The sequence below is a fragment of the Mirounga angustirostris genome, unplaced genomic scaffold, assembly GCF_029215605.1.
Source record: "Mirounga angustirostris isolate CCGP_5_RB_7025 unplaced genomic scaffold, mMirAng1.0.hap1 SCAF_9, whole genome shotgun sequence".
NCBI classification, from domain to species: domain Eukaryota; kingdom Metazoa; phylum Chordata; class Mammalia; order Carnivora; family Phocidae; genus Mirounga; species Mirounga angustirostris.
In genome coordinates, this window is record NW_026991717.1 from 136,119,452 (window position 1) to 136,139,828 (window position 20,377).

The 20,377-nt window shown below is 40.5% G+C and overlaps 1 protein-coding gene and 1 long non-coding RNA gene across 9 annotated transcripts in view; one reads left to right on the forward strand and one right to left on the reverse strand.

Annotated features, from left to right (window-relative positions):
- LOC135361644 (uncharacterized) overlaps window positions 1-2,907 on the reverse strand; it is a 38,087-nt gene extending 35,180 nt beyond the window's left edge. Inside the window, exon 1 of one of the 2 annotated variants that reach the window (XR_010405308.1) lies at window positions 2,577-2,907. This is a non-coding gene — a long non-coding RNA (uncharacterized LOC135361644). Of the gene's footprint in view, window positions 1-2,536 lie in introns of both variants that reach the window. The other variant, XR_010405309.1, reaches the window with a different exon arrangement.
- Window positions 2,908-3,006: 99 nt separating this feature from the next.
- PAPOLA (poly(A) polymerase alpha) overlaps window positions 3,007-20,377 on the forward strand; it is a 58,717-nt gene continuing 41,346 nt past the window's right edge. For 4 of the 7 annotated variants that reach the window (XM_045901490.3, XM_045901491.3, XM_045901493.3 and 1 more), the window contains exons 1-3: window positions 3,008-3,236; window positions 19,125-19,298; window positions 19,699-19,765. In XM_045901490.3, the coding sequence (XP_045757446.1) occupies window positions 3,229-3,236; window positions 19,125-19,298; window positions 19,699-19,765 (249 nt within the window). In that variant the 5' untranslated portion in view covers window positions 3,008-3,228. Of the gene's footprint in view, window positions 3,237-3,712; window positions 3,891-19,124; window positions 19,299-19,698; window positions 19,766-20,377 lie in introns of all 7 variants that reach the window. The other 3 variants (XM_045901492.3, XM_045901494.3, XM_064571541.1) reach the window with 2 other exon arrangements.

The window sequence follows — 20,377 nt, forward strand, 5'->3', positions numbered from 1 at the left end:
CTCCCAGCTCAAATTCATTCCCTACCCTATAATCTTCCCGGACACGCAGATGTGATCTTATCACTGCTGTCAAACTTTCGATGGTTCCCCCATTCACAAAAAAGATAAAATCTGAATCTTTCAATGGCTCCAGGTCTCGAAGGCCTTCGAAGGGAGGCCTTGTTTGGCCACCTTACCTAAAGTTGACCTCCCCCCGTAATTCTATTACCTGGTTTATTTCATTCATGGTTCTTAATTCCCTTGTCTGTTTATGGGTTTATTATTTGCCCCCCACTTCCCAGGAACATAAGGTCTAACTGGGTCAGGGATCTTGACTATTTTTCGTAGTGGAGAGCAACCTCCCAGCTTTAGCACAGTGATGGTGCCTAGCAGGTGCACAACATTCTGCTGGACAAAGGCCCCTCACTGTCCGCCTCCCACTCCTCTGCAGTTTCATTTCCACCACATATCTGTGGTCTAGTTACTTCAAAAGTCTCCCTGTCTCCAAATAAACTTTAAATTATTTGTACTTTCCTTCTTTTTAAAAAGTTGTTTCCTGTTATGCCCTTCTCCTCCTGTCCCCTTACTAAGTCCTAACTTTTTTGTCAGCGTATTTTAATTGTTAAGCTTTTTTTATTAAAAATTTTTTTGGGGGGGAGCGCCTGGGTGGCTCAGTTGGTTAAGTGTCTGCCTCCAGCTCAGGTCATGATCCCAGGGTTCTGGGATCGAGCTCTGCATCAGGCTCCCTGTTCAGCGGGGAGCCTGCTTCTCCCTCTCCCTCTGCTGCTCCCCCTGCTTGTGCTCTCTAATAAATACATAAAATCTTTAAAAATAAAAAAAAAAAACAATTTGTTTTTTTATTGATTTGTAGTTGACACAGAGTGTTACATTAGCTGCAGGTATATAACATAGAGATTTGACATCAGGACATTTCTATCCTTATTTTTTTTAAAGATTTTATTTATCTATTTGAGAGACTGAGACAGAGAGAGCAACAGAGAGCATGAGTGGGGAGAAGAGGGAGAAGTACGCTCCCCACTGAGCAGGGAGCTTGATGCGGGACTTGATCCCAGGACCCTGGACCCTGGGATCAGAACCTCAGCTGAAGGCAGACACCCAACTGAGCCACCCAGGCACCCTATAAGGACATTTCTAAAGTCACCTTGGGAAGTCTACTTTGATTCCGACAAGTATACTTCCTTCTAACTGTCTTCAGAAAGTAATATGGCATCTAGCACATTCTAGGTACTAAATAAATATTCGTTAATTGTGCTATCTAGCTGCCTCATTCTAGAGAAGGCTGAAACAAAATCGGTGTGGAGCACCTGGAGACTGAAAGCACAGAGGTTTCATGACCATGTATCCTTCACTGCCTTTTGAGATGCCAGGCAGAGGACAGCCATGAGCTGAAGAAGTTCCCATTCTTTAATTCATAACATACATCATCAGTGCCTAGCTTTATGAGCAAATTTTAAGACCACAGCCTTAATGTATTTTATTGATTTCTCTGGATCTCAGATTTTCAAACTTTTAGGGGCAGGCCTGCCACTGGGCCCCCAACCAAAACCACCTTGATGACAAGAGGGTAAGGGAACAAGTAGAAGACCTGAGAATCAAGGACACGTCTGTCTCCCAATCAGGGCTGTTCAACAGAAATGAGGGCCATGCATATAATTTAAAATTTTCTAGTGGCCACATTTTAAAAGGAGACTGATGAAATTAAGTTTAGTGAATTTTTTTATATATCCAAAATACTATTTCAGCATATAACGAATATCAAACGCATCAGTTGGGTATCTCATTCTTTTGTTTCTACTGACATCTCTGAAATCTGTATTTTGCACTTACAGTACATCTTAAGTGGACTAGCCTCATTTCAAGTGTGCTCAAATGTCACATGACATACGGCTATCCTCCTGGACAATGCAGGTTTAGGCCCTGTGCTTCTCCCACTGAGCCTTTAGCTCTAGACCGCTTGTCCTACTAGATGCTCTGTGCAAACAGGTAAGTCCTTTGCCAAATTTCCTGAAGCTATACAAGTCCATCTAATCTACTTAAATAATTTAGAACTTTATCCTTGCCGTATTTATTTCCTTCCCGCCCCTCCATAAACCTTCTGTGTGACACTTTAGAGTGCGTTCTAATTAACAGAGGGAAGGAATGAATCATCAGAGTCGGGCTCAAGCACGAAGACTCCAGCTTTTGCTGGCGGTGGGGAGTACACTCCTAGGTCCCGCCCCAGGGATCGATCAGGGCTGCAAAACACAGTCTTTGCTAAAATCCCAGTGGTTACTGCCATCGATCGTTCTACGTAAGTGCAGCTTTGCCAGGAAGTTCCAGGGCACCACCTGCTAGTAAAATCAGCTCGTGTTCCAGAACTCGCTGTCATCACAGTGCTGCCCCGCAAATCTATTCATTCAACCATCACTTCTTGAGCGCCTGCGTACACCCTTTGGTGGACAAGTCAGCCGGAAGCCCAAGAGGGGGAACCTCAGTCTAACAGGGGAGGGGGAGTCCCAACAACCAGCCCGTGCTAAGCACTCCTGCATCAACCAACCCAAAGAGCAGTCGACACGACCCCAGGGAGCAGGTCTTACTCTCACTTCGCAGAACAGCAGCAAGAGGCCGAGTAACTTGTGGCCACCGAAGGCACCGACCCGAGCGGCCGCGTCCTAAGCCCCGCGTCGGGCGGCACACCCCGCACGCACGGGCGCCTCGGTCCCCGCCGAGCGCCGCCACGGACGCCGCGCAAGGGGAAGTGCGGCCGCCGCAACCTCGGGCGGCGGCGCATTGTGAGGTGCCGCGTGGTGCTCACCGGCGACAGGAGCGTCCCCGCTCGAGGAACAGCCAGCCGCCCGGAGCCTCTCGCACCTTCCCTAGCCGACACCTGACACCCACCGCGGAAGCGCGACGGCTTTGGGGCGGAAATTGCCGGACCGCCGGCCGCCTCAAGAACTACCACTCCCGTGAGGCTGCGCGGGCCGGGCGGCCTTTGCGCAGGCGCGCGCACGGCGTGCGTGGCGGCGTCAGCAGTTCTAGAACGTTGCTGTGGTAGCGCTCGGGCGCCATGTTAGGACGAAGGGGAAGGAGGAGAAGCGCTTAAAGCGGCGGGAGCGGTGCGGGAGTGGGGTTGGACCCAGGGCTGAGGCAGGCCCCCCCCCTCCCTCCCGCCTCAGTGGATCATGCCCAGGGCGGCAGCGGCGGCGGTTGCGGGGGGGAAGTGACTGGGCGGTGCCGGCGCAGGAGACGATGCCGTTGTAAGTGATTTGTATTCTGTTTTCTCTCGCACGCCGGCGGGGCCTTGGGGGCGTCGGGGGAGGGGGGAGGGGGTGGCGCGAGAGCCGGGCCCTCGCCCCGTGGGGGAGGCAGGCGGGAACGGGGCTCTTCCTGTTTCCTCACCCGCTCGCCGCCGCACTTCCCCTTGTGCTCGGTTCCCGCTTCCCCCCACCCCTTCCTGGCTCCGCGGCCGTCGGGCCGGGGGCCTCCCCTTCCGGAACGGCCAGGGGAACCTGAACCTTAGTGCTCCCGTTTCTCCGCCCCGTCCGGGAAAAAAAAAAAAAAGAAAAGAAAAGAAAAGAGAAAAAACAATGCCCGGCGGCGGGGAAGGGAGGCCCCGCCGGTTGCGGGGTCTGCACGCGGCGTTCGGGTTCACTCTCGGCGTTTCCCCGGCTCATTTCGGTGCTTCTCTTCCTGGTCTACCTCCGCTGCGTCCCTCTCTCCCTCCCGTCCCAAGCTGCCCAAATCGTGCGGCAGACTTAACCCACTTCCACCTCTGAGCTTGCACGAGCACCAGCTGAAAGCCCAGTTTCGAGCGTCGAGCCCCGCTTCCCCGCTTGAACAGTCCTCCCCAGGCTTCCCACCGTCAGCAAAGGGACACTTGCCAGGGTGTCCTTCGCAGCGCGTTGTGTTAGGTATGGCTCTGTCCGTTCTGTTTTGATACGATAGTCGGATGCATTCTGCTTCCTTCTGCCTCCATCCCCAGGGGTACTTTTACTTTTCCTGATTACAGACTTAAAGCTAGTCCGTTCTTGCCTTCTTCCCTAGGTCTGCGTCTTATACTTTCTTTCTCTTGCAGCGTTTTTAGAAAGTTTTTCCATTCTGTCTGTTTCAGAGAATGAGATGTAATCTGAGAACTCATTGTTGGGATCGAAAGTAGATTACAGCTTTTTTTTTTTTCTGCGTGTATCCAGCAGTGTAGAGGCCTAAATAGTGAGACTGCATTTCTTCCATTTTTTTGAACATTCTAGTGTAATAGTGCTCCGCTCCTTTGAGACGGGGGACCGAATTTTCTTCTTTGAAGGCCCCAAACGGACTATGTAATTATTGACACTGGAAGTTTTACTTAGGTGCAAGATAAAGGTTTTGTGATTTCTAGACACCTAATACAGCACCTCAGGTTTATCTTTTTTTTTTTTTTTTAAGTAAAGACAGTTTCTTTTTCGCAAATACTACTGATTACAGTTACCTATGTGTATGTGTGTGTGTCTCTTTACAGGTGAGGCTCTAACTTTGACACAGGCTTTAAGATACCTATTGCTTTTTACACAGTATTTTTGAGAAAAATTTCATGCTCCTCCTCACCCACTTCTGTCATTTTTAAGAGACCTATCAGCAAATTTCTGTAAATGAGAATATTTCCTAGTCTTAATTAAATATGCAGACCTAAAATCTTAGAATCTGCAAGATCCCTGTTAATTGATTTATTCATCCTTTTATGAAATGGTAGAGACACTAGAAGCACTGATTTTTGGGGCATTTTTCAGTTCAGCAGCAATTAAAATAAATGTTTTAGTGATGCCATGTGACTTCTTTGTGTTAGCTCACATATTGTTGCTGTGCTTGAAAAGCAACTTTGTGATAATCGTGTCAGTATTAAAATTTGATCAGTGATAGGAAATGAACAATTTAAGAGGTTTTAATTAGAAATAACATAATTGTATCTTTTTGTCTAGAAAATAAAAATACTTTTATACCTACTTTTTCCCAGCCTTCTTTGAGGAAGAGAGGTGTACATTTTCTTTAAAGACCTGAGAGCATAAATTTTCTTGGAAGTTCAGATACATAAAATGGGAGACAGAGTTTTGGATAATTGGCTTTCCAGTGTGTTTTTTGAACTGTGAACAATATGCCCAGTTTTTCATTATATCCCTCTCATTTTTAACCCTAAGTATACTATATTTTAAGTCAACAACAAAAAGACCAGACTGCCTAGTTAAATAGGCCTATTTCCTCATTGATTGGCTTTCTTTTTGTTTTTCATATTCTGGTGTCACAATTGCCTTTCATTTTGTTTCTTTGAAGTTTTGAATTGTGATTCCCAGGCTTATCGTGCTTGATTTCCACTTGCACTTTAGTATGCTGTCCTGTTAAATTTGGGTGGGTGGGATTGTGGCATAGGCCGTAGTTGAGCTGTCAGAATGGGTTAAATCAAAATAGGTTATTGAAGTTTAAGTCATTACATACAACATTGTGAACAAGTGTTCATATTTTGTCTAAAACTCATGTAATATATGTATAATTTTGAAAGGCTGGTATGATTTAAGAGCCATGGTGATCAAGCTTCCAAAAATAGTGGTAGTCTTTAGGATCCATTAATACAGGGTTTCTCTGGTAGGTACTGTTGACATTTAGGGTCAGATAATTCTTTGAAGGGGGCTGCTTGTGTGTTGTAAGGTGTTTAACAGCATCCCTGGCCTTTACCTACTAGATTTCAGGAGCCCCACCCCCCATCTCTCCAGTAGTGACAAAATGTCTCCAGATGTTGCCGGATGTAACCTGGCAAGATTCTCCTTGTTTTTTTTTTTAAAGATTTTATTTATTTGACAGAGATACAGCGAGAGAGGGAACACAAGCAGCGGGAGCGGGAGAGGGAGAAGCAGGCTTCCCGCAGAGCGGGGAGCCCCATGTGGGGCTCGATCCCAGGACTCCGGGACCATGACCTGAGCCGAAGGCAGACGCTCAACGACTGAGCCACCCCGGTGCTCCGCAAGATTCTCCTTGTTGAGAATCACTGCATTGATAGAGTATAACGCGTTTCTGGGAACTGTGTTCTGCTTTCTGCCCTACTCTGTGCTGGACAGATCCATTATTTGCATCAGCTCAGTTCTGGCTATCACAAGTGTAATGAAAAGATTTTGAGGAGAGTAACCATCATCAGTGACCTAGTGTTCATACCACATTTGTAGAATGTTGTTAAAAGTTACTGGAAGAGATATTTAGCAAGACTTGGGGGAGACAGTAGCTTTTCTCCCAAATATTTGGGGCTGTCAGAAAAAAAAATAGTTTCATGAAGTCATTCATAGCAGGTAGAACTGGGGCCTCTTGGTGGGTTGTAATGGGTACCAGATCACATTGTGATCTGTGGAACCCCTGGGATCTCTAAGGAGTACATAAAATTCAAACTATTTCATAATAGTGCTGAAATGTTATTTCTTTTTTACTCTGTGGACATTTGCATGATGGTGTGAAATCAGTAGTGGATAATGAATGCTGTTCTTGCCTTAGGAAAAATTGAGGCAGAGGCACCATATTTTACGAGTAGTCATATATTTCTTCATCACAAGCATAACACACAGTTTAAAAAGTTCTTGATGAAACAGTGAAACACATTAATTTTAATAAATCCTGACTCTCGAATTTATGTCTTACATAAGCCATGATAAAGTGGGAAGTACACATAAAGTGGTATACTAAAAAGTAGCATGGTTGTTTTGAGAAAAGCACATGTCTGATTGATTTGTGAGCTAAACTAGTGTTTTTCTCGTAGAGCTCTTTTATCTGAAAAAACAAATGATGAACCGTGGGTATTGACACTTGGACCATTATTTTCCTGAAAATGAAGTGAGCCTGTCTCTTTAAGGAAAACAGCTGACAGCATTGGTGGCCAAATGATAAATTTGAAGATAAAAACTAGAATTTTGGAAGGCTTGTTTCTGTCATTGTAAGCTTGACAGCTTCCTAGTAGTTAAAAAATGTTTCTGATAAGATTGGTAGTGATATTAATGATACCATTTTTAAAAAAAAATACATTTTGTAATGTGTCAACATTTGGAAGATAAGCTTAATTTTGATGTAATAAAAATCATACATCGGTAAAAGGTACATTCGAAGTGCAGTGTTGATCAGTGGATTTTTTTTTTAAGATTTTATTTTTAAGTAATCTGTACACCCAACATGGGGCTCGAACCCATAACCCTGAGATCAAGAGTCACAGGCTCCACCTGCAAAGCGCCCCTAGACCAATGGATTTTAATGCAGCAGTATAAGGGGTTTATTGATGTGGTTTCAGCTTTGATACTGTAACTAATCTTTAATAAAACACTTGTGGAGTTTTGGTGTAGTATCATAGAAGAATATCCACAATTATTTGAAAAGGCTATTGAAATACTCTTCCAGTTAGGATGGTGTGATGCCAGGTTTTCTTCATATGTGTCTACCAGAACAACTTGTCAAAGGGATTGAATGCAGAAGCAGATAGAGGAATACAGCGGTCTTTGATAAAGCCATAATTAAAAAGATTTGCAAAAATGTAAAACAGTGAGATTAGAGTCACTAAATTTTTTGTTTTGGAGAACAGTTTTAAAAAATTATTTATGTTAACATGTAATAGATTTCTTGTTACTCAAATACATAAACATTTAAAAATTTATCCCAGTTATAATTCCAATGCAGTAAATATTGGCAGATATAATCCATATAAGCAAAAGATCTTTGGGTTCCTCAATAAAGCTTAAGAGTTGTAAAAGGAGTCTGTGACCAAAAAGTTTGAAAACTTGAGAATTGCCACCTTACAGAAACAGCTGACTGCTGCCCCAAGCTGCTATTTCCAGTGGTGGCAGCGTTTCTGGGTGGTTTTTGGACAGTCTGGATGGATGGACACACAGACACACACGTGGTTTAAAGATTTTTGTTGTTGTCCATGCAAAACAATGCATTGGGTAATCTTTAGGGAAGATAACTTCTAACAGAGCTATTTTGGTTTTCAGATTTTAGGATTTAGAGATTTTGTTTGTTTTTTTTTTTAGATTTTATTTATTTATTAGAGAGCGAGCGAGAGAGAAACAGCATGAGAGAGGAGAGGGTCAGAGGGAGAAGCAGGCTCCCCGCTGAGCCGGGAGCCCGATGTGGGACTCGATCCCAGGACGCTGGGATCATGACCTGAGCCGAAGGCAGTCGCTTAACCGACTGAGCCACCCAGGCGCCCAGGATTTAGAGATTTTGTAATGAATTGCTTGCTGCTAAAAAAAAATGTTGGCTGTGGTTTTGGAATGTGGTGTATTACCTTAAGTCTGTTCTCAGTTCATGCTTTTTGATGGAGAAGTTACAAGATAAGGTATTGGAATTGAATAAATTTATGAGCCAATTCAGTTCCTATTTCCTAGTCACCCCCGTCTCCTACCTTGCCCCTCCCAGGTGAAAGCCTTCTGGCCGGAATAAAGCCATTTGGATTCTTAGTATGTCCCATTTTGGTGGGGTGGGAGGCATGTTTTTTTGTTCTGTATGTTTATTGTTCTGATTATTCAGCAGCTTTTAAATAATTGCACATTCTCAATTTATGATATACAAAACAGCAGCATTGCCCGAGGTATTAGTTCCCTTTAAAATTGGTTAACTTGAGGGGCGCCTGGGTGGTTCAGTCTGTTAAGCATCTGCCTTCAGCTCAGGTCATGATCCCGGGATCCCGGGGTCCTGGGGTAGGGCCCTGCATTGGGCTCCCTGCTAAGCGGGGAGTCTGCTTCTCCCTCTGCTGTTCCCCCTGCTTGTGCTCTCTGTCCCCCCTCTCTCCCCCTGTCAAATAAATAAATAAATAAAAATAAAGTTGGTTAAATTGAGGCTTGAAGTACTCACTTGTCCAGGGTCTAAGGGTGCTTAAGTTGTAGATTGGGGGTTAATTCAACTGTGGGTTCCATGTTCCCTTCTCTTTCTAGTACTATACCATCTCCTGTGGACTTTGTTGGGAACTATGTTTGATCTGCTCAGTTGGAGTCTGTTTAAATGTCTTAAGTAGAATTAATTTTGAAGATCATATTTCTTGTGTGTAGAATATTTGAATCTCAAGGTTTTTTGTTTTTTTTTTTTTTACTGGTGACATGTATTATATACATATAGTATATGTAAAGTGTAATGTACTACAGAACCTAAGATCTTAGAATGTATTTTTAGCTTTATTTATTTAAAACCATGACAGGTTTACCATTCTGTACTCTCATTTTGTGACCACTGCCTTCTGTGGAATGTGTGATTTTTTAATTTTTGGGTTGTCGGTCTGCAGAATTATATAACAACTCAATGGTGGAAATTAAAGATTTGGGAAAGGAAAAAATGTAGGGATTTTGCTAGGTATCTTTATTTTCTATCTCTTTTGTCACAGAATTGTCTTTCAAATTTGTGTCCCCTCTGTGTTTTGTCCAGAAACCAGCTTTTCTTGCATTTTATGATGGCTTTTATAGTTTTGGGGTTCTTAAAGAAGAATAGTGTTCCTGTCGTTTTAGTCATCAGAAACATCTTGCATTTCCTGAAGTTAATGTGTTATGATACTATAACATATTTTTGAGTATTCTTTTCTAATACATCTTTATACTTTTTCAGATTCTCTATTTTATTTACATTTTCTTTCTTTTTTTTCAAATGAAAGTATTTATTTTTGGGGTGCCTGGGTGGCTCAGTTGGTTAAGCGACTGCCTTCGGCTCAGGTCATGATCCTGGAGTCCCAGGATCGAGTCCCGCACCGGGCTCCCTGCTCGGCAGGGAGTCTGCTTCTCCCTCTGGCCCTCCCTCCTCTCATGCTCTTTCTCTCTATCTCATTCTCTCTCTCAAATAAATAAATAAAATCTTAAAAAAAAAAAGTATTTATTTTTATAAATGTTTTCTCCAGCCAGTTTATCTCAAATTGTACTTTAAGAAACAGGAAAAAAAAAAAAAAGGAAAAATCTATATTTAATCTTGTGAAAAGTTAAGAGAATAACCAGTAGCTTCCATTTTTGTTTTAGGTTATTATTACCATTAAATTATATTCTTTTTATAAAAATATGTTTTAACCCCCCCCCACATAAACAAGCCACAAACTACCAACATAGAAATGCAAACACAGCCAACACGGACACCTCAGGTGACACAGGAGCGGGGTTCCTGGGGGGTCAACAGTGAAGGACAGTAGGCACTGAAAGGAAAACAGTGCCTCAAACATGGTCGATCTCCATTTTTAGCACAGGATAACCTCCCATCCCATGGTACACATTTCACAAGATCGAAAAGCAACACCTGACTTTACTTGATTAAAACCGGGGCGTGTCGGCGGGGGGGACGGACAATGTTTATGGGGACAACTTACAGACAGTGCGGGGAAGGGTGGCCATTTCCAAGTCTGCCGCAGAAGGCGTGACAACAGCTGCCAAACCTTTAGCTCGTCCAGGTACCAAGAATTTACACGAACGGTTAACGTGTGTCCCTCTGTGTTCAACATGCTCCAGTGATGGTCAGTTTGGGCACTCCTCCCGAGCCGCATGCAGGAACGGTTTCCAGATTCAATGAAACGGCCGGCCGCTTTTCAAGTTGTACTTGGCAAACTGATGGATGAGTACTGTGGTCTGGCTCGTTTTTTACTTCTAGCCCTTTGGGAGAAAGAGGGCAAGGGGGCAGTTGGAAGTGCCCTTAGGAAGGAAGGAAGAATCACTTGGTCATTTTTTTTTTTTTTAAGATTTTATTTATTTATTTGAGAGAGAGAGACTGAGAGAGAGAGCACATGAGAGGGGGGAGGGTCAGAGGGAGAAGCAGACTCCCCGCTGAGCAGGGAGCCCGATGCGGGACTCGATCCCGGGACTCCAGGATCATGACCTGAGCCGAAGGCAGTCGCTTAACCAACTGAGCCACCCAGGCGCCCCTCACTTGGTCATTTTTATAACTGAGTAACAAGTACCCTTCCTGTGCATAATCAGCCTTGCATATCCAAAGTTTGGCCTTGGAATTCATCATAATTTGGTCCCCTTGAGTATAAATTATTACTGGGCCCTCTGCTGCTGCCTACTAAATACTGGCTGATAGACCTGGAATACATATTTTAAGAATATAGTGAGGTTGTAAGTATGTTTGGTACCACTTACACAGAACACATGGCTGGTGAATTAGTGATTCTTTCTATAACTTCTTAGTGATCAAATACATTGTCTTGTTATAGCCTGGACTAAGCTACTAGTAAAATTAAAACATCCTATGTTAAACTTCTTGTGAAAGAGATTATATTTCTGTTAAGAATTAATACTGAATGCACATTCAGACCCTTACTCCTTTTCTGTCTGGTGTCCTTTCTTTCCTGCTTAATCCCAATGGGCACATTATGTTTAAGGTAAAGACCTCTTTACAGCAAATTATATTGTGGTGAATTGTTACATTAAATATGTTTTTGTGCTTTATCTGATTGCTTCCAAAGAAGACTATCAGGCAAGTTAAGCTTTCAGTTTTAACTTGAGTAAAACTAGGAAGAAATGATAAAGTGTTTTCAGTTGGCTGGTAGCTATGAATTTTGACTCTGTTGATAGCGTTAGGCCACAACATATTCCATATGCCCAATATGTATGATTCATCAATAGTATGAGCTTTGTTTAAATTGGGATGCAAAGTCATTAAACATTAACTGTTTGGGAAAATACCATCAGGTGATTTGTTGTCCTTTCCTTTTCTGTGTTCGTCATCTTCATCAATAGTATGAGCTTTGTTTAAATTGGGATGCAAAGTCATTAAACATTAACTGTTTGGGAAAATACCATCGGTGATTTGTTGTCCTTTCCTTTTTGTGTTCGTCATCTTCCTAGACTGCCCTCCCTCCCACCCCCCATCAAAATCATTTGGAGTACATACCTCCTTAATGATTTTCTTTGGCATAGCCTTGATTCTTTGTTTCTCTAGTATTTATTTTAAGCATTTACTTTGCACTTGTTTTTTAAGGATCTGAATCCCAGACCAAATCTGAGATTGTCACTGAGAGCAGAGACTATCTTTGTATTCCTGATTTTAGTGTTGGCTTTCATACATATTTAGGAGTTCAGTAAATTTCAGCCTAATAAATGCTATACTGTCTGGCAAAATTAAGTTAAATGAGAAAAAGGTACTTTTAGAAAAACTGGATTGATGAATTTTGATAACCTTGAATGCCTTAGTTTTCTGGAGCAATAAATAAAGCATGGTTTGCGACTATTTCTTTTCTTTTTTTTTTTTTTTAAGATTTTATTTATTTATTTAACAGAGAGAGAGACAGCGAGAGAGGGAACACAAGCCGGGGAGTGGAGAGGGAGAAGCAGGCTTCCTGCTGAACAGGGAGCCCAATGCGGGGCTTGATCCCAGGACCCTGGGATCATGACCTGAGCCGAAGGCAGACGCTTAAAGACTGAGCCACCCAGGCACTCCATGGTTTACTACTATTTCTAATTGCAGTATTGCGTGGAAAAAAATCCATTTTTTAAAGTCTTGTTTATTTCACTTTAAGATAATGTGCTTTGATTAGCATAAACTGATTTTTAAAATCTATTATTTTAAAAAAAATTTCAAATCTTCATTAAATCTAATAATCAAAATGTTAATTATTGTTTTAAATTGAAGATTTATTTGGTATCCCTTGCTGCCAGGGAGTAATTTTAGGGCATGATTTTGGCCTCCTTACTATCACTAACCTAATTTAATGGTGAATATCACCTTTAGTATGACATCATTAATATTTAATTAAAAATAATTTAACAATTTGAAACAAACCTTTATAAAGTACAAAGTGAAAATTGTGTTTTTATGTATCTGTAGACATAAAAATAAATAACTTTTAAGTATATAAAATTATGTATTGTGGAAGATGTATAAAGGCACTTCAGCATAGAGGTTAGAAGCCTGGGTTCTTATCCTGGCCCAGTGAATTTAGATAAGCTGTTGTTTCTCTACTTTATTCATCTGTAATATGGAGACAGTTAATAGAGTTGTTAGGAACAATTGGGAATATTGTAAAGTGCTTGACATGCTACCTGGAATATGTTGAGGTTTCAGTAAATACTATTATCATAATTATATTCCACAGCTCTTTTCAGCTGGTATATTATGGGCATCTTTCTATGCTACTACATGTAATAATCCCCTGATTTTTATATGGCATAGTGTTATGTTGTAAGAATGTACTGTGTGTGATTAACCAGTCCTATATTATATTGGATATTTAGGATAAATATGGATATTTAGGTGGTTTCCAGTTAGTACATTGTATACAGTGCTCCAGTGAACAACCTTGGACATCTTTTTGTATTATTCCTATGAGAAGGGTCAAATTCTAGAACCTGTGGAGTCACAGAGGTATTTACGAATACCAAGCATGTCCCCCAACTGCCCATAGGGGATAACCCTGGGATAGGTACTGCTCATTTCAAGTTTATTGTTGCTGTACAGGATTTTGGGCCCGTATTTGACCTGTCTTATTGTACCCCTGTCCCACAAGTGGCTGGAAATTTGGATTTTTGTGTTATATTTCATACATTGAAACTGTGTTGTGAATTAAAAAGAACATGTCTCCCAACTTCAGGGCCTTTGGTTTGAGTCCTGTGTCCTAGTATTTCTGTAAAATAGATTGCTAGAGGTGAAGTTGTTGAACATAAACTTTTAAAATTGATACATGCATTTTTATTTTAATGAGTATTGCCAGATTGCTTTTTAAAATTATGTTCATTTCCATTGTGATGGATAAGAGTGCTCATTTTCTTACACCATTACCAATACTGTAGGCTTATAATAGATATTTCATTTTTACCAGATGTATATCAACTTTGTTTTTCTGCAGTCTGACAGGAAAATAGTTATCCTAATTTGCTTGCCTGATGTGCAGTGAAACTTTTTTTTAGTTGATTTAAGAACTCTATGCATTGAGACTATTAATCTTTTGGGGATAGGTTGCATGTATTTTCCTCACTTATTTGTTTTAACTTTGCTTATGATGTATTTTTGTTATATAAAAGCTGGAATATTTTTATGTAGGTAAATTTTTCTGTATGGCTTTTGAGTTTTGTGTCTTAAATATGGTTTTGAAAATAGTGTTTTTAATATTTTGAAATATTTCTAATTCAGTATTTTGAAATACTGTGGCATCTGGAGTTTAGATTTTACAATGGTTAGCCAAACCCATTTGAGTGTTCTGTACTTTCCTCAGTGATTTGAAATGGTTATTAGTATAATTTATCCAAAGATTGATCATATTTTGACTGGATATGTGGCCACTAAACAACAGTTAACATATCATGGGAACTTATACTATACTATTTGAGTTAGCTTTATAATCACTGTGCCAGAGTGGTTCTCGATATTTCAGAGTATACTTACTAAGTTAGATGCCTAAACTTTTGAAATATAGAGCTGAAATGAGCAACCTGCATACACTAATTTCACAAAAATGTGCTATTCTAAGTACCTAAATATTTATCCTAATTAGGGTCATGTTATGCACAGCCTAACATTGGGAAAGGATGGACTTTTGAGTATTGGATTAAAACTTTGTTATTTATTATTTTTTTAAGATTTTATTTATTTCTTTGATAGAGACAGTGAGAGAGGGAACACAAGCAGGGAGAGCTGGATGGTCACCAGTTTCACTGTGTTCATGAGATGAAAATAAAATGCTCAGGAAAAGCACAAGTGTTCTTCATAGTAAAAACCTGAAATTTTAATAAATCACAAATACTGCAGCTCTGTATCTAGTCTGTTTTTTCTTTGTTTTATGTAATTATAGAATTTTATTTTTAAAATAGAATAATGTCGGAAGAAAACTAAATGCTGGTAAAAAATGTCTCTAGAAAGTGATAGAGGACGCCTGGGTGGCTCAGTCGGTTAAGTGTCTGCCTTCTGCTCAGGTCATGATCCCAGCGTCCTGGGATCGAGTCCCACAGCAGGGAGCCCACTTCTCCCTCTCTCCCTCTGCTTGTGCTCTCTCTGTCAAATAAAATCTTTAAAAAAAAAATGTGATAGATACGGGCAGACGTTTAATGTGTTCGAGAATGGAAGAACTCTGCATTCTTGGGATTGATAGCTATCTGGTGTATTGTTCCAGGAGAGGGTCTATAAAGCAGAATCCTTTAAATTACTCAGTATTGGAATGTGTATTTTTGTTTTGTTAGAACAGCAAATAAAGATCCTTAAATTGGGGCGCCTGGGTGGGTCAGTTGGTTAAGCGACTGCCTTCGGCTCAGGTCATGATCCTGGAGTCCCTGGATCGAGTCCCACATCGGGTTCCTTGCTCGGCGGGGAGTCTGCTTCTCCCTCTGACCCTCCTCCCTCTCCTGCTCTCTGTCTCTCATTCTCTCTGTCTCAAATAAATAAATAAAATCTAAAAAAAAAAAAAAATTAAAAAAAAGATCCTTAAATTGTTTTTATCACTTTACTTGATTTCTAATATTAAAATTGAATGGAAAACTTGATTTTCTCTGTTTAAAGTACAGTCATGGTTAGCGTTTCTATTTGGGACATTTTGGACATTGAAAGCATATGGCAGCCTGGAATTTCTAGTTAGCTATTTAAGCTAAGATTAAGCCATTTTTATTGGAGGCACAGGTATCTTGTAACTTTCAGAACATGTATTTCTTTCCTCTTAACTTGGTTTTGATTGATTTTTTTTTTAAAGGATTTTTTCATTTATTTATTTAACAGAGACACAGCGAGAGAGGGAACACGGGGGAGTGGGAGAGGGAGAAGCAGGCTTCCCGCCGAGCAGGGAGCCCGATGTGGGACTTGATCCAGGATCCTGGGATCATGACCTGAGCCGAAGGCAGACACTTAACGACTACGACTGAGCCACCCAGGCGCCCCATGATGTTTGTTTTTTTATATGTGTTCTTGAATTAGTATATGTTCTTTTTTTTTTTTTTAAGATTTTATTTATTTATTTGAGAGAGCATGAGAGCGAGATTGAGAGAACGAGTCGGGGGAGAGGCAGAGGGAGAAGCAGACTGCCCGCTGATCAGGGAGCCCGAAGCGGGACGATCCCAGGACTCTAGGATCATGACCTAAGCCGAAGGCAGCCGCTTAACCGACTGAGCCACCCAGGCGCCCGAATTAATATATGTTCTGTATGTGTACTTGAGTTAAATATATGTTCTATATGTATACATGTGTAGACATATGCTGTAGATGTTTTTTCCTGAATTAGATGGGACAAATAAAAGTGATTTTATTTTAGATGATGTGATGATATTTTGAATAAAGTGAATAAAAAGCTGTAATTTGCATCTGATTTGTTTCCCCATCAAAATGTTAATGTGGAAACTCATAGAAATCAACATATTTTTCAAATTAGGGTGAACAGACTTGGTGTGAATTTGGAAATATGAATTGGTATCCTAATATTCTGGTGATATTTTTTGAAGTAGACAGGGCCTTTCCAAGCATTGTTTTTTGTGTGACATTGGAAAACCTGAATATTTGAGAAAGAAAAAAATGGGAAAGATAAGTGAGCCTTAACCTCACAGAGAGTGAGTACTCATATTTTGTTGATGATCCAACTAAACTGGTAATGGATTTAACCTCTTCAGAAAGGAATGAATGCAGAGAAACATATTACTTGCTCAAAACAAAAAAACAATCCACTAGAGTGGATTTTACCTGAAATTATTACCTGAAGTTATGAAAACATGAATTCAGTTCACACTTGACTTCAAATCTCACCTTGCTTGAACCAAGACTAACTGGAATGAACTTGCACTTGTTTTCATTTCTGGCTGTACTCATGTTAAAATCATTTATTAAGGTATTCATAATCCTGTCGTAGTCATGAAGGGTTCTAGTTGACTTGGAGAAACTCATATTGAAGCAGTGAAAAATACGGAGAATATAATCACTTAGTGTGCTGTTTTCATTTAATATCTAATTTATCTGAAATCAGAGTATGTGTGGTGTGAAGGGGTTCTCAGATGGTTAGGCAGTTTTCAGGGCTACCTTTTTTTTTTTTTTTAAGATTTTATTTATTGGGGCGCCTGGGTGGCTCCGTTGTTGAGCGACTGCCTTCGGCTCAGGTCATGATCCCAGGGTCCTAGGATCGAGCCCCGCATCGGGCTCCCTGCTCGCCGGAAAGCCTGCTTCTCCCTCTCTCACTCCCCCTGCTTGTGTTCCTGCTCTCGCTATCTCTCTCTCTGTCAAATAAATAAATAAAATCTTAAAAAAAAAAAAAGATTTTATTTATTTGAAAGAGAGAGCACAAGCAGGGGGAGTGGCAGGGAGAGGGAGAAGCAGGCTCCCCACTGAGCAGGGAGCCTGATGCCATGCAGGGCTCTGCCATGTGGGGCTGATCCCAGGACCCTGGGATCATGACCTGAGCCGAAGGCAGACACTTAACCGACTGAGCCACCCAGGCGGCCCTAGGGCTGCATTTTTGATGTCACTTTTATGGAACCTGATGATAACTGTTTATTGACAAAAAGATGTTCTAACGAAGACATCATGAATGCATTTACACTTAGGTTAATTTGTATATTTTAATCATAGAAGATGCTACATAAATGTGAAAAATAGAACATTAATGGAAGATATTTAGTCTGAGACAGTGCTTTGTGTTCATGTGGATCCCCAGCTCTGGGAATTAACATAGCCTTTGTATAGCTTTGCAGTTTAGTTACAGGAGTAGGAAGAAGGATCTAACATGAATTAATTGCTGAAACAGATAATATACCTGACATTTATTTACTAACCTGGATTAAAATTGAGAGAGTGCATAACTGGACCAGGAAACATTGACTAGAGAATATACAGACCATTGGCTAACTTAGAAACAAGCAGTATGGCTTTCCTGGCATTCTTAGTTCTATGTTGATAATAGAAGACAAAATATCGAACACTGTCCAGCAGTCACTGTATAAACCAGAATCCAGTGGATAGGTTTTAAATGCATAATGGGACTTCCCTGCATAGGATTCTTGGATTTGGCATGTTATTGCTTAAGTGGACTATTGAACTTCAATTTTTTTTTCCTCTTCAGTGTAAAAAAAATACATACTTGGAAAGAAAAGTAGGTGTGTGTGTGTAAAACAAACACTTCAATTTTTTAAGGAACAGATTTGGGACAAATAAATAGGTTCTTAGCCCATTCTTCATTTTTTATGGTATTTGACTTGTTAGTTTTTATATAATAATTGTGCTGCTTCTCTTTAGAGGTCTTGTCCATTGACTTAAAATTATTTTAACAAAGAGGATGAGAAACATGAATGAGTTTCATCAAAAAAATACTCGAGTCAAATTAATTTCCTCTAAAGCATTTCAAGTATGCCATGCCTTTTTGTATTTAACCAGTTACAGTAAAGTCCTACTGATTGTAAAAATCTGGAATTTCTCTTAAAATGGGGGAGGAAAAACGTTTTAGACTAGCATCACTGTTGAAGTGCGAATCTCCCACCAGAAATGTGTAATAAACTTAAGTGTGAGACTACAGTGCCCCGCATTCTGCAAGTTATCTTTGTTATTTGCTCTGTATTTTATGAATTTTATTCACTGTGAGTCAGATATTAAGTTCTGTTTGTGGGGAATCTCTTGTATTGGTTAAATAGTGTTTATAGTGTGTTTATCATTGCTTTAGAAATAACAGTATAACAGATTTTGGCTCCTTTTCAAGACGTAGTTTCTCAGTTCACCATATTCTAAGTTGTGTTTTCTCTACCATTATATTTGATCTGGATTCTTATAGCTTATTTAGATATTTAGGTAATGATAAAGTTAAAATCCTTGGAGTGGGAAGAGTTACAGTTTTCTTTTTGGTCACTTGCTTTTGGTTGGTTACTTTTTGCTGTAAGATGTCTTTTGAAAGGAGTCTTTTTGGATATGGCAGGAAACCAACTGTGTTTAAGATTTATTTATTTCTTTATTTGAGAGAGAGAGAGAGAGCACATGAAGAGGGGGAGGGTCAGAGGAAGAAGCAGACTCCCCGCAGGGAGCCGGATGCAGGATGTGGGGATGTGGGATGCTGGACTCGATCCTGGGACTCCAGGATCATGACCTGAGCTGAAGGCAGTCGCTTAACCAACTGAGCCACCAGGCGCCCCCCAGCTGTGTTTAGAAATGCATTTTACTAAAGCAGTTTTTCTAGTCAAACGATTTGTTTCAAATTATAGAAATTCTTTGGCAGTAATTTTATCTAATTTTGTTTGTAGTCCAGTTACAACGCAGGGATCACAACAAACACAGCCGCCCCAGAAGCATTATGGCATTACCTCTCCTATCAGCTTAGCAGCCCCCAAGGAGACTGACTGCCTGCTTACACAGAAACTAATTGAGACTCTGAAGCCCTTTGGGGTTTTTGAAGAGGAAGAGGAACTGCAGCGCAGGTGAATATACACATACGTATTTTTCTTTTAATAATTTTTTATCAGTGTAATAAACTAATTTTTGAGGCATTATCTACTCAGTCAGAATTATTCCCTGAAATCTGTATTGAACAAGAGCGATGCTTAGAAAAAACTTTTTTTCTACAATGAATTTTATTCCCTTTTGATTTTTGATGCTTTTGGTTATTACATTACAGCATTGTCAGAAGGGGAATGCTTACTCAGCTAAAGAATGCCTTTCCCAGTGTAACAGTGCCTACATACAGTAAACTACTGTGTACTTACTTTCTGATAACTTAAAAACTGGTTGAGATTTAGGGAACCACCTATTGAGAACTGATTTCATTTTAATTAGTAATGAAACAACTTGATACTTGATTGATATTTGCTCTATCAACAGGATTTTAATTTTGGGGAAATTAAATAACCTGGTAAAAGAGTGGATACGAGAAATCAGTGAAAGCAAGGTAAGGTGACTTATTTGTGTATGAAATGATTTGCCAACCGAACAGCAGCAGTCTTAAGTAAGCTGTTCTTCTTAGAGTGGATTTGGAGTCTTTAATGCAAAGTCCGTTTTAGACTATTTGATAACAGAATTTTGTTTCTAGTTATTTTGAAAGCAGGGAAAACAACTGAATTCAGTGATTTTATGAGTACTTTTTTGTTGCAGTATGTATGTATATATGTATTTATTTGTTTAAAGATTTTACTTATTTTTCAACAGAGAGACAGCAAGAGAGGGAATACAAGCAGGGGGAGTGGGAGAGGGAGAAGCAGGCTTCCCGCCGAGCAGGGAGCCCGATGCGGGGCTCGATCCCAGGACCCTGGGATCATGACCTGAGCCGAAGGCAGTCGCTTAACGACTGAGCCACCCAGGCGCCCTGTTGCAATATTTAAAGCTGAAACTCAGTAATTACTTATGCTTCACAGAAATAATAGATATTTCCCTGAAGAGGTGCTTTATTTTATTTTTATTTTTTATTTTTTTTAAAGATTTTATTTATTTGACAGAGAGACACAGCCAGAGAGGGAACATAAGCAGGGGGAATGGGAGAGGGAGAAGCAGGCTTCCCGCAGAG